The following is a 15,551-nucleotide window of genomic DNA, read 5'->3' on the forward strand; positions in this document are numbered from 1 at the left end:
TCGGAAGATCAATAAAATGCAACATTTGCCACCTGAACTCTCCCACAGCGCGTATGAAATTAAGTTAGCGATCAGCTCAAACTACTTTCAATTCACATACACACGCACACACCCACCATACACTCTCACAACGCGCCATCAAAACAAATTTCAAAGCGCCTTCGTGCATAGGTACCATAAACTAATTAATGAGTGAAACAAGTCAGCGTAGCCACGACTGGGAGCCGACCACCAAACCAACCAACCGAGTCAAGTCAAACCACCGACAAGCCAAGACAAGTCACCGGTTGGCGGTGTGCCAGTCAAACAAAAAGCTACAGTTCGAGCCCTAGCTGAGACTAGCCGAATGCGACTCAGAGCAAGTGTTGGCAGTTGAATTTTAGGCGTTGCCCGATTCGAACCAGCGTGCTGAGTAGCTCAAAAGTGTTTTAAATTTACTAAAACTGCACAACAATAAACAAGAGTTTATTTTTTTTGTCGGTCGCTATTTATTCAGTTGACCCCGGTGTAGTTCGAATTGTTGTTATTATTGGCGTCTTATACGACGGTGCATCTGCAAGCTACCTTTGTGTGACGTTCGTTGGAAAAACAAAGTTTTACATATCAGCAGAAAATTGTTTAGTAAAAACAAGAAAATTATCATGAGTCAGAACGTTGTTGGTGTGTTCTTGGTGCTGATCGCAGTTGCCAATGCGGTGAAGGTAATAATAAACTGGCATGTCATTTGCAGATTCTAAGATAGTACGATGGTAGTGTACTCGTATATATATATATATATATATATATATATGTATGTATATATTATTTATACATACATATGTATGCACATGCATGCATATATTTACTTGTTGGTACACATATCCGTTGTAAAATTTAAATTTTTGATTTTGAATTTGAAGTTTTATTAATAAGTTAGGAAAATAATATAAATATAGCATGTGTATGCTAATTTTTAGTATATTTGTATGATATATGTATGTATATGTTGACAATTAATATTGTCTATTAAAGTGTGAAGCGAATATAATGGCGGTATAATTAAACTAATCACTTAATCAGGTCATCTATGATTTTTCTATTACAAAACCAAGGAAATATTGTCAATTATTGACTTCGTGTACAAAATAACAGTTCATTAACACCGATCGTGATAAAAGCTACTGCTCATACATATATATACAAATATATACATACATATGTATATACATATGTACATACAGATATTTTTCGAAACCAATTTATAATCACATAAATGTCATGAAAGTTGCTGCAGTATTTGTTTGATCAAATAAAAATATGTAGATCCACGTATACATATGTACATATACACATATGTAAACAAAAAAGAAAAAATAAATAAATATGTATGTACATAAACTCAGATATATGTATGTACCTCCACAATATTTCACAGGAAAATTAGAATATAATTCGTTCTATGAATAACAAGTTATACATAAAATAAATTGGCTAATAAACACTAATTTCTGTGACGATTGCACGCCAACACCTGGCTAACAAAGGGTTAACACCCATTTTTTCTCACTAATCATCATACACAATTACTATATATTTAAAATTTTCAACAAGATACAAAGTATACAGCGAGATATTTATCTGAATTTTATTTCACAGAATAGCGTAACTGTACTTACATACAGTTGTTTATGGTTAGTTGAACTGTGAATTCTTAAATACCTGTAGCTTACTTTTTAACCGAGCAGCTTTTTTGTATGCGGACGCTCTGATTTAAGCAGAGGTGCATCTTATCTCAGTCAATTAGTAAATTGTCTAAAAATCTAATTTTTCGACAGCTACTTATTTTTGACAATCAAACTTAATTTGGTCGATTAATCTTATTTTAATCGATTAGTCGCATTGAAATCAATTAACCTTAATTTGGTCAATTAATCTTAATTGAGTCAATTAGCCTTAATTAAATCATAATTTGGTCAATTAATCTTAATTGATTATTAGTCTTATTAATTACTAATTTTGTGAATTAAGCGTAAATTAGTCAATTGACATTAATTAAATCTTAATTTGGTCAATTAATTTGTGAAGTAAGCGTAAATGAAACAACTGGCCTTAATTTAATCTTAACTCGGTAAATTAATATTAATTTAGTCAATTAACTTTCATTTTGTCAATATTCTAATTTCCAATTAATTTTAATTGAGTCAATTAGCCTTAATTAAATCCATATTTGGTCAATTAATATTAATACAATCAGTTAACTTTGAGTCAGTCAATATTCTAATATTCAATTAATTTTAATTGAGTCAATTAGCCTTAATTAAATCTTAATTTGGTCAATTAATATTAATATAGTTAGACTTGATTACATCTTAATTTGGTGAATCAAGCTTAATTGAGTCAATTAGCCTTGATTTAGTCAATATACTCATTTTCCAGGCCTAACTGCTAATTGACTAAATAAAAGGTCTATGTAAAACATCTATAAAAGACAATGATTTTGGCACATTAAATACCTTTTTTATGAACAATTTATAAGTATGTTAAAATATCGATTTGTAATATGAAATAATTAACCGGAAAAAATTTAAAATTATTTTCCTACAATATTATTATATTTCTACAAAACTACCTTTAACTCAATTGCCGGCTGAAATTTTCAGCTAAATTCATTAGTTACAACTGAACGGAGTCTACAGTATTTCTGTATTTTACATAACTCTGCATTTGTTTAATCATTATTTTTGTATATTTTTGTTTCTTTGCTTATTGCACACCGTAACACTAAAAAAAGTTAAATGAGACAATCATTAAAATTCGAGTTTTTTGTTTTGTAGCAATACTTATGTATGTTAACTTTTCTGCTTTGGTCGCTATGTTTAGCAACCAACATGCGTTTTGGTAAACATTTTCGCTTTTTTCATGGCTTGAATTGAGGCACAGTGGTCTGATGTGATGAAAAATATAATAAATAGTAGTCTGATGAAAAAAAAGCCTACTCAACTTCAAGCATTTTTAATTATTCAGACTCTTAATTTGGTCAATTAAGGGGTTCACCTAATAAACTAAAAACTTGCGAGAGGTACGCGGTTAAAAATAAACTGATGATGATCTAGATGATCTAACTCAAAAACTATTTCAAATATCGATTTAAAATTTTAGTACTCGTATGTTATTTTTTAAGGTATAACGTATCGAAATGTAGAAAATTTTATCCCATCTTCAATTTCATACCAGATGTTGTCCTTTAGCGATTAATAAGTTAAAAATCACAAATTATGTCTTTTTTGATTAATGATCTTAGCTCTCTTTAAATAATTCAAAACTTAAATCACTAATTATGTTTCAAAATTTACTTTCTAATTATTTAAAATCAAACTGTCATCATTTTCAGCGTTGAAGGGAGATTTTAATTATGAGGTAATTTATTATCAGTATAAAAATACTTAATTATTCAACTTACATTTTTTTATATCTTTTCAATTTCGAAATAACAAATGTTTTTTTAATCGGACCACCATTTTTTTTATATACTCATACAATTTCAAATATGTAGAAATGAAACTAAAATTTATACATTTACACAATTTCCGGAGCTACAAAAAAGTTTAAAAAACTTGCCGCCCATATCAAATTTTATGAGCAATTAGCTTGGCTCCGCCATTCTGTGCAATAACTTATCTTTGTGAGCAAACCGGTTCTGGCGACAACGCTGTGAAGTCAAGCTTAGCTGCAGGGGCTTGTGTCTACACCTTTTACTAACACTACCATACAACTTTTACAGCGCATATGTTTTTTGTTGCATTTTTTATGCTTTTTAACTTTTCGTTTATGCTTTACAAACGGGTTCTACATGCAAGTTGGTAGTAAACATAAACATAAAGAGGCAGCACGCTGTACAACAAAAACATTAGCTCAATTTAAAAAGTCGGTTTCAGAACATTATTTTATTTCATTGTAAACAATTGAACAGGCGAATTTCAATGTGGTGGGAGCCGGTTGAAAAACAATTAGAATTTGAATAAAAATACGCTCCGATGCGCGATTGGCATATGAATATATAATCCTATATATACTGCATTTGTGTACAGGAATTGATTTCTCACATATTATTGTTTACTACTTTTTATCAAGAACCCGTTTCTCTTTTTTTTGAAATTCGATAATTTCGATTTATGTATTTATTTTTTTTAGATTTTTTTTATAATTTGCTTTGCTGCTGTTTGCATACCAATTAACTAAATTGAACGTGATTTTTAGCAAATTAACTGACATCATTTCCATATTTAGCGAATTCAGAGAAATGAAGCATGCACTGATAATACCGAGGAGTAAAAAAATTAAAACTCTTTTGAATTATTGCTACCAAATTTTTAGTTAAAACATGTATGTATACAACAAATATAATAAATTGAATAAATGATAACAATTAAAAGAAATATTTTAAGGTTAATTAGTGTTTTGAACACAAAGATTATAGCCGAAGGCAATGCGTAATAAACTGAAAGTTATGTCAAGAACCAAGTTTATGCGTTTAATGAGGTCGCTTATTCTTCTTCTTTATTGGCATAGACAACGCTTACGCGGTTATAGCAAAGTTTGCCACAGCGCTGACGCCAATTGGAGATTCCGGTTCAACGTAGTGGAGGTCTTCCTCTTCCTCTGCCTCCTCCCGCGGGTATTGAATATTATCAGAGCTGGAGTTTTTTCATCCATTCGGACAACGTAGCCTAGCCAGCGAAGCCGCTGTCTCTTAATTCGCTGAACTATGTTAATGTCGGCGCTTATCTAGTAAAGCTCATCATTCCATCGACTGCGGTATTCGCCGTTGCCAATGCGCAATGGACCATAAATCTTCCGCAGAACCTTTCACCCGGAAACTCGTATCGCCGACTCATCAGGTGTGGTCTGCACCATACAGGAGGACGGTGATGATGACTGACTTGTAGAGCTTGATTTTTGTTCATAAAAAGACGACTTTACTCCTCAATTGCCTACTCAGTTCAAAGTAGCAACTGTTGGCAACAGTTATTCCACGTTGGATTTCGAGGCTGACATTCTTGTTGGTGTTAATATTGGTTCCAAGATAGACGGAGCTTTTGGTATTGCTCAAAGTCAGTTTACATGCCATATTAGTTTTGCGGGGATACCAAATTCAGACATAGCGACATAAAGGCAGTTCCTCTTCATGCGGTCCAAAGATGCTTTAAAACCGACGAAAGGGTATTGTGTGTCGATCCTCTTTTCACAGGTCTTGGGTCGGCTTTAGTATACCGTCCCAGGATTTCGGGAATAAATGGGTATGGTCGGATAGAGGAGATTCTCCAGACCAAGAATATATATAGTTATAGCCGCAGGAAGCTTATAGTTTTCGAGATACTCGCGTTTAAAGTTGAAAATTTGCAATATTTTAATTACATATTTTCTATATATAAAATTAATTTTGCACTTATATTTTTATCCTTGATCAGGATAAACTCCTCTATCCGACCATATCCTTTTTATCCCCGAAATCCCTGGACGGTATACTAAATTCTTCCCCAGGTCTTTTCGAAGATTTGGCCCTTGTGAATATCTGGTCGGTTATTGATTTTTTAGGACTGAAGCCACACTGATAAGGTCCAATCAGTTTGTTGACTTTAATCTTTCACACAATACGCTCGATGGAACCTTATATGCGATGTTTAGGAGACTTATCCCACGGTAGTTGGCGCAGATTGTCTACCTTTTTGTGGATTGGGCAGAATACACTTAAATTCCAATCTTTGGGTATGCTTTCATCCGAACATATTCTACGAAAAAGCTTATGCATGCTCCTTATCAGTTCTTCGCCACCGTATTTGAAAGCTCGGCCGGCAGTCCATCGGCCCCCGCCGCTTTGTTGTTCTTCAGGCGAGTAATTGCAATTCCAAGTTCTTCATGGTCGGGCAATGGAACATCCGCTCCATGGTCATCGATTAGGGAATCGGGTTCAGATTATCAGCTAACTTCCTCCCATTAAGCGACCACATCTACAAAGATTCGGTCGTTTCCAGGATAGTAGGGTCTACGTAATTGGAACTTACCCGAATTTTTTATCTACCCAAGAACTGTTAATTCTGCCGCTACAACAATAACAAAGATTTTTCTGGTATTATAGAAATATTTTTGAATTTTTCGAAACTAGAAGACGCTTACAAGCCTACGTGAAATATAATATAACCTAGAGTAAAATTTCTTAAATCTATTTAGAAATACTCAAATCCTTTAAATGAAATTTAAAATGCATTTGTTGCTATAAAATGTTTTAAAAGTATATAAAATTTTATTATGTAATATTTTCTTTATACAATTACAACTCTGTCTCACTTTAAAATTGGAAAAAATTATTAAAGTGCCTAGTTTTACCTTGCAACTTTCAGCCATTAGCGGCTTCCGGTTTCGCGAAGCACAAATCGATATATTTAAAGTATGTTTCTTATACGACTCCTTTCGAAGGCAATGTAATAGCAATATTTATTAGTCACTGAAGAAATATATAGTATATGTATGTATTTTGTGTACGAGAGCGGATTGATAAATACTTTAGAAAAATAGGAATAGGTTCGTCGATGATTCGTTTCTTGTTTTTGTAAAATCGAAATGAAAGGAAAAGGTCTTCGAAGGCCGCTAAAAACTTATTTAATAAGTTTCAACGAGTTCCAGGTACCCCGAAAATAAAAGATCACGGTTTCATATTGGCATAACACCAATTGAAGGAGTCATAAGCTGCGAAGATTGCTTTTCTACAATGACAAAGCATCACCTCACTCGTCTGCCGTCGCCACGGCCAAATCGGTAGGATTATTAGTAAGTCTAGTGATTATCTTAGTTGAAAAACCGCCAAGCCAAATTGGAGCCGAACGAGGAAGTTATCGTCGGCAAGGATGCGTATTTTGTAGACGCTCAGAAAACAATCAAGTGTATAGAGCTACAAAGGCACTATGTCGCCATTTTCCTAAATTTTTTCTTGTCGTAAACTAAGTACTCATGGTATCGTTCCCGTAAATCAGAACATGGAACCGTAGACCGCTATTAACTTATATTAGATTAGCGTGAGAATATACGCATATTTATTTTTTTCTAAAATATCTAAATTAAGAAAATATACTGTTTTACTTAATTGCATTTTAAATACATTATAATTTTTCTTCATTCAGGTGCCGGTAACCATCTACTATGAATCGCTCTGCCCAGACAGCGCAAAGTTCATTACCGAGCAGGTCTTTCCAGCTGTGAAGGGCGAACTGCGCGACTACGTGGAAATCAACTGGGTGCCTTATGGCAAGTCGCATGTAAGTACCGCTAAATATACATACATATGTACTTATGTACTCGCACCTCTACTCTCTCAAATGTATGAAAGACAAGAAGCATACTTTTGCTTAACTAGCGTTTCTTTGTTTTGACTTGTTGATTGTGAGTTGCCCGCAATTATATCACATGTATGTTTATGGTATACAAGTATAGTTCGATACTAACGCATATCGGTTTTGTTTTCTGTTTGTTCACCTCTTTACGCAGTTCACAACACAAGGTGCCGAAGTGATTTTCGATTGTCATCACGGTCCAAACGAGTGCTACGGCAATAAAGTGCATGCCTGTGCCATCGAACATATTCAGGCCAACTCCTACCAAATCGAATTCACCAGAGAATCACTAACTTTGGACTTCATCAACTGCATGATGAAAGCAGGCAAGAACTTCGATGACAACGTATATCCGGGTGCACGTTGGTAAGTGACGACTGACTGTTATGTAAATCAGGTTACACGCTTGCAAGTGCCATATGTTGGCACGTGTTGGGGTGTTGGCTTTGTTATCGTAACATTCATTAACAGTTTGGTTCAAATTTTGCTGTTATTGTTGTATATTTTAGCGCACGTGAAAATCATATTAGCGCCTGGGAAAATATCCAGCAATGCGCCAACACAACCGAAGGCAGTATTTTACTCAAAAAACAAGGCGAAGCCACCATGCAATTCCAAAATCCATTGATAAGCGTACCAACTGTTGTCTTCAAGCAGGTGAGTTTTGACATGAAAAGTATTAATTATAAAAAAGGTGGAATTTCATTTAATTTCGGACATATAGATTTTCAAAAAGCCAAGAAAAATGTTGGCACACCAACAATTATTTAGAAGTCTTTCTTGAAGACAATTGTATTACAACATGAAGCTCTCAGCGTTTTTTTTTTTTTTTTGGTAGAGATACCTCAAAATATGCAGCATATAGGAGGAACTATAACAAAATTTTTCCTGAGATTATAGTCGTTGAATAATCATGGCACCGTTATAAACTTAGTAAATTCTGAAAAGAAGATTTTTAATTCCAATCCCCTCTCTTCATAACAAAACATAAAATAATATTTCATTTTATGAAAATTGCTAAAAAATTGCTATCTTGAAGAAAAGTGAGCGGAAAAGTCTTCTAATTATAAATATCTGCCTTAAAGTTGTATTATTCGAAACTGCAGGGTTATAAAGGATGATCCATTTCGAAGTTCCCTACTTAAAAAAACACAAATAGGGAATGTTTATTATTATTCGAAATAACATTCTTTGGCATTATTTTTTGAAGATTATCTCTTTTAAATATTGGCCGCGGCTATGTCTCAGATGGTCCATACTTTAAGTTCAATTTTTGATGACTCGATCGAGCATTTCGACTGGTAACTAGCGAATGACAGGCATGTTTTGCTCCAAGGACTGAATTTATGCGGGACTGTCCGCATAGAGACTTTACATATTCCCACAAAGAAAATACTAATGGTGTGAAATCACACGATCTTGGTGGCCAATCGACCGGCCCAAAACGTGGAGTTATCTGCCCACTAAAGTGTTATCTCAATAAATACATTGGTTGATGCGATGTGTGGGAAGTGGGGCCGTCTTTTTGAAACCAAATGTCGCTGATATCATGATCTTCAATTTCAGGCATCAAATAGTCGGTTATCATGGTGCGATAACGGTCGCCATTAATGGTTATGAACCAATGATTTCACCACAAGAAACCGCTGTTTTCTGCATGAAATGGCCGCTCTTGAATATCTTCACGTTGCTCTTCGTCCCAAATGCGACAATTTTGCTTGTTTACATACCCATTTGAGCCAGAAATGTGTCTGATCGCTGAACAAAATTTGGTTCGAAAACGTCGGATCTTCTTGGAACTTTTCAAGACACATAGAGAGATGTCGCTTGGGAAGGTCGAGCGGCTTCAGTTCTTGCACAAGCTATATTTTGTACGCTTTCAATTTAAGATCTCGACATAAAATGCACCAAGTCTTTGCATACATTACTCCGAGTTGCTGCAAATGGCGCCATGATAAAATGCCAAGCAAAACTGAACAAAAATAACATAACAGCTTGGCACAACTCACGCGCGATCAGTCAAAAAGAAGCTGTTGAAAAAGTGCTTATACTTGGATCACATGTTACATATTAGAGGTTCTCTAGCTCATTCGAAATATTGATTTTAGGAGCGAGTTATGTTTGACCAATGACTATTTTACCCAGAAGCGTTCAAATTTTATTGCCAACATTTTTAAATTGGCATAACTGGAATTCCGTAAATTTGTTTCCACTTTCTAAGGCTCAGAGCGTAATTAAATATAACCTCAAAGCCAAGCAAATACTTCATAGAATTATCTGAGAATCGGCGCAAAATTTAATTACCATCCTATAATGAAAGTCTTTTCGACTCTTTAAATTAATATATTCATGTATCTATACAAATATCTTCAATCAATTGTTTTTATTACCTTATTTTAACTTTTTTCTTATTTTTAGCAATATGATGCCAAGGAAAACGATCAAGCCATGTCCAGCTTCCTGAACGTTGTCTGCAAGTACATTCCTCAGCCGCAGCCGAAAGTGTGTGCCGCGCTCAACTCGGCCGTCGCCACCACTGTTACACCGCTCTTAGCTGCATTGGCATACTTGCTGGTGCGATTCTTCTAAGCTACGAAAGCTCAGTTAGCAAAGCCGCTGCTACAAGCGGGTACCTCCATTCAGCTTCCAATTACAAAAAATTGAGTTGAAGTCAAATATTCGTAAATCATGTCTTCTTTTAATTTTTATTCTAACACAAACCAATCCGTCCAGGTATTGTGATTCCAAATTTTTGTATTCCAAAATATTACCTTCATATGTATGTATATTACAAATGAAACGTTTTTATATTCAAACTTTATATGTACGTACAATGCTTAATATAACAGATATGTGTTTATCTTTATAGTAGAATGTGTTTATAGAGCAAGTTTTAACTGTTAATCAAGGATATTCACATTTGTAAAATATTTAAATAATAAATACATATACATATATACAAAACATATTTTTGCATTGAGTTTTTAGGCGCAACAAATGTTGTATGTAATCTTTAGAAAGTGGAGACTTATAATTATAAGGAATGAGCTCTATGCAGACAGGGTAAACTTTCTTTTTTAATCGATAAACCATACTCCCCGGTACTAGAATTGATTGTGTACGACTAAGAATTGTCGATACGGCATCAATCCTCGAAACTTTAGAATTTTCTTATTTTGCCGATACTATAATTACCACTGTTCTTTGACTTTAGTAAACTGTATCACGTTGTGTAAGTGCAATCGGCTTATGCTAAATGGCGCTAAAAAGATAAGATTTCGTAAAAAAACTTCTCAGACATTTTTGTAATTGCTTGACTCAGTATTCTTTGAGCACACGTCAAATATAGACACCAGCAAATAGAAAGTACGCTTTAGTTTAGAGTTTTTCTATGCCAAATGTGAAAAGGGAAACCAGGCGGCCAAAAATGTGAAAAGTATGTATCGTTTTCACACTATGACAGTCAATCACGCCCAGTTTGAATTTCGCCGATTCCGATGCTCTAACATAGATGTGAAAGATGGCCCACGCTCTGGATGCCAATTTGTCGAAAATATCATAAAACAATGCAAGTTGTCAAGTCCAACACTGTTTACATTTCCCGTGAGCTAAATATTGAACAAACGATCATTAAATAAGGCTAGATACAAGGAGAAACTCGATGTATGGATGCTGCTCGAACCAAATTACGGACTGCGAATGCCTGCTGAATGGCAACAATGTCGATCCATTTCTGAACAGAACGGCGACCGGATAGTCAATCGTCAGAAACATCGTGAGCTTGTTTGGGAGGTTCTAATCCATTCACTTTATATACCGGAACTGCCAATAAGTTAATACTAATTTCTCCTGTCTATGGAGGATGATTCTGCTAGTGCAAATTTCAAATCAAAAGAAGATTTGACTCATCTTAGGGTATATACATATCTACCTAATCTAAGTATATGTACATGTGCACATTAGTTTCGCGTATTTTTCATAAATATTTGCATAATTTAACTCATCGTTAATTATTTTTTATAAAACATTAAAGTGGCTTGTTTTTCAAGGTTCAACGCTTGACGAACAAATGTAATAGATATCTGAGTTAATAATACTGTTGTTTATGCCACAATTGAGTATGATGTTTTGATGCATATACAGTGTGTTTGGAAAGTATCCTAACCTATGCATAGAAGCATACTATACTAGAAACTCAACTTAAATATTTTTATATTACTCATTTAAAAGTTATCAAAACTAGTCGTAATTAGATAGGTGCGGATGTCAAAGATATTTTACTGGGACATATATTTAATACTTCGTATATTCAATACAAATTACATGTAACAGTAGGGTTTTGTTGTTGATATTATGACTGAAAACAACATAAATCTCTGTCGTGGATATTCAGGTTTTTGTTTACACAAAGTGCAGATGATTTTAACTGGCCCTGAAGACAGCTTAGGGAAAGTGCTTTTACATAATTGTGCCGGTCGCAAAGGTCTGTGAGAGGCTTTTTCATTTAAATTTCGCACGAAAATCCATTCGTTGAAATATTTTTTTCAGGCTTGGTATGACTGTCAGGAACATCTATACCAAATATAACATCAAAATAATCATTAGTGTTTAGTATATGCTTGTCTTTCTGAAGTAAATAAAGCGCATTCAGCGATTTTTACGATGAGTTAAATTATTCAACCAAGAAGTTCCATTACATTTTGGGTGCGGAATCAAATTTCTGGTACCGAAACGTACAAAATAGTGGATGCCTTCGGGGATAATTGTTAGTCGCGAGTCGCGACAACGAACCACGTTCAGGACGGCCTTCAACATTAACTACATATATAATAAGAAATTGGTGTTTGAGAATCGACGATTAACAGTCAGTCCTCTTTCTTACTGGCTTCGTTGGAATATCGGAAAGATGAGTGAAAACCATTTTGAAAAAACATTTTTTCGAAAAACAGCGTCGCGTTGACGTCTGTCAAACAATGATTTCCGACTACCAGGATGCCATGAAACGTATTATTACTAGCGATGAGTCTTGGAGCTATGATTACGACCGGAAACAGGCGATAAATCGATCGAATATTGTGGCAAAGGCGAGCCGAAGCCGAAAAAACCACGTCAAAGCAGGTGAAAAATCAAGATTATGTTGGCAGTTTTCTTCGATTATCGAGGTGTGGTATACTCTGAATACCTACCGAACGGAATTATAGGCCGACAACTTTTCGTTTTTGCACCACAATAATGCACCGTCGCGTACTGCACTGATCTTTAGTGATTTTTTCGCAAAATTTTCAACAAATATCATGCCGCAACCACCGTATTCGCCTGATTTAGTTCCCTGTGACTTCTGGCTATTTAGCAAACTCAAACGACCGCTCCGGGAAACCCTTTTGAATTAATTGAAGTCAATAAACGTGAATCGCTACGCGCTGAAGGCTATTCCGGAAATTGACTTTAACAACTGTTTCGAGGATCGGGAAAAATGTTGGCACAAATTTATTGGGGATTACTTTGAGGGGACGACAAATAGTAGATTTTGAAAAATAAATTAAGAATTGCCAGAAAGTTAAGAGTCAGATCAAAAATTCAACCGAAATAATCAAAACTGTCAGTCGAGTTCATATATCACATTTGTATTACGAAACAGACTGTTATGATAGGTTCACACCAAAGATATCGTGTGTTGCATGAGGGACCTTGAAGAAGCTTTCAAAGAGGTTGATTTTACTCAGAAATTCGTTCCAAATACCTATAAATACCTTTTAAATGTGTTATAGTCTAGATAAGTCGGAATTCAAGCTGCTACAGGATTGTCAAGTCGAAGTCTTTAACTACGAGTTCCGGTGTCATTCATGAGCGGAAAGCTTATAAAGCTATTGATATAGTTAAATCTTTAGCATAACCATATTCGTTGTTAGTTAGAAATTTTGTAGAAGTAAAATTTATCAACTGCAAATTCATTGAACCTCTTTCTCAACAACCGTTTTCTCCAGCTGTATCATTCTATTAAAATTTTATAAAATACGAATTGCTTGAATAGTTTTCACCCCTACTGTATCTACGCTAATCCATTACGTAAAGTGTGTTATTAAAAGAATTGCAGCTGTCGATCGTTCAAATGTTCTCGCACGATAAAATCTGCGCTAACGATAAACACCAAAATCGCCATAACCGTCAATCACAAGCACATAACGGTGTATGAAAATAGGAGTAACCAAGCAGTCAGTTAACAGGTATGTTTTTGGATTAGTAAATCGCGTTATAATTACAAACAATTTCGCGATGATTGTGGCACATTGCTGCCATTATTAGTATATGATTATTGGCAACATTGATTGCGATTATGTTGAATGAATAAACAAAATTACCAACGTTGATTCGAATAAGAATTATTAACAGATAAATTTCCTATTCGTGGTAAACAAGCTGATAACAAATTTGAGCACTCACACACACAGCGTCAGTAGCGGTTACTGTGACAGTGACAGTGACAGTAAGTAGCAAGAGCTCGCCATCATAACAAAAACATTACGGCAACAATGTAAAAAAGTGCAAATGACAGCGAAAGGCAAGGATTGAGAAATGCTTAAAAAATGTGTATGTTAGGGTGAGCCAAAAAGTAATATATCGAATTCGTGGGTTAAAATGTAGCTATACGCAGAAAAAATATATCCCCATAAGGAGATATTTTTATACCTTTACAACATGTTACTACAGAGTATAATAGTTTTGTTCACCTAACGGTTGTACGCATCACCTAAAACTAAGCGAGATAGATATGTGGTTATATATACATATACATATACATACTTGTATATAAAAGATCAAGATGAAGAGACGAGTTTCAATCCGGGGCCCCACCCTCTAATAAGTTTAATATACATGTTTCCTAAACCACTAAAGCTACAACAAAATTCGCCCAGCGCAAATGTTATAAAAACTTGTACTGATGAAAAAATGTACAGAATCGGAATGATAACTCCACTCACTTCCCATATAACGGTATTGTTAAAAACCACTAAAAGCGCGATAAATCAATAACTTGTACGAGATAGTATGAGAAGGCTTTAAACTGGGGTCAAAATTGGACTACGTCACGCCCGCCCACATTTAGGTGAAATCACATATCTCGAGACCCACTTTACCGATTTCCTCCAAATTTAGTCCATGACATTCGTTTGATATTCTTACGCTACAGTGTTAAAATGGACGAAATCTGAGGGCAACCACGCCTACCTCCCATATAACACTTTCCAGTATACAAGTCACAAATCAACTAATGTACCTGAAAAAAACTTTACACGAATAGTGCCTTTGAGGTGTGCCATTTTATAACTAAAAGTTGCCCAAATCGAACCAAAACTGTTCAAGCCCTTAGATACCGAATATGTGGACCTCAGGCCCTATAATTGACTTTTTACCGAAAATTTCGGTCAATATGTGAGATATATAATAGAATATCAAGGAGATTCCTTTTCTGATAGTAGTATGACTATGTGTCACTAATGGGTACAATCGGGTCAATACTTCCCTTGATCTCTGTATACCTAATATAGAGATTTTCGAACATCCGGGTGACTTTATACTGCAATTTGTGGCTTATACCATATCTTAACAAAGCTAAGAGAACATGTCTTTCAAGTAACGGTGCTTATAATGAATAAAATCGGATGAAAACTCACCGGGTACTGAGGTCTCTTATTAATTTTAAAAGGTGTCAGGGAGCATTAAAAGTGATATTTGAAAATAGGTAAAGAATTTTTTTACAACTTCTTTTCAACTTTTTTTTTGTATCATATATACAACATACTCATTCCTACTCAAGAATTCGAGGTTTAGTTTTCGGCTCACCCTAATGTACATATATGTTTAATAAGTGACAAGGTGGACACAAATCGAAAACAACACTTGACGTAGCTACTAAATTAGCTTAGGGAAAGGTGTGAAATATATAAGAGAAGGTGTGTGTGTGTGTGTGTGAGTAAAACGCGTGAGAGGCACGTGGCCTCGTGGTTACCCTTTTTCGCAATAAAGCATATATTCTTCATTGAATTCATTTGCATAAAAGCAATTCCAAAGAAAATCTGCTGACCTTTACGATCTTAAGCCCTAATTGTACGACACGTACATACATATTTAAATACAAAATGCTTAAGTGTTTTGAGAACACGTATGCGTCATCACTGATAGCATGAT

At 34.8% G+C, this 15,551-nt stretch overlaps 1 protein-coding gene across 1 annotated transcript; it reads left to right on the forward strand.

Annotated features, from left to right (window-relative positions):
• The first annotated feature begins 345 nt into the window (after positions 1–345).
• On the forward strand, positions 346–10,332 carry LOC126758206 (GILT-like protein 1). The gene is made up of 5 exons (XM_050472327.1): positions 346–701; positions 7,155–7,289; positions 7,519–7,730; positions 7,874–8,021; positions 9,783–10,332. Exons 1-5 carry the CDS (start codon positions 642–644, stop codon positions 9,951–9,953), a joined length of 726 nt encoding a protein of 241 aa, XP_050328284.1. The 5' UTR covers positions 346–641; the 3' UTR covers positions 9,954–10,332.
• Positions 10,333–15,551: the final 5,219 nt, after the last annotated feature.

Source organism: Bactrocera neohumeralis, chromosome 2, assembly GCF_024586455.1.
Source record: "Bactrocera neohumeralis isolate Rockhampton chromosome 2, APGP_CSIRO_Bneo_wtdbg2-racon-allhic-juicebox.fasta_v2, whole genome shotgun sequence".
In the NCBI taxonomy this organism is placed as follows: domain Eukaryota; kingdom Metazoa; phylum Arthropoda; class Insecta; order Diptera; family Tephritidae; genus Bactrocera; species Bactrocera neohumeralis.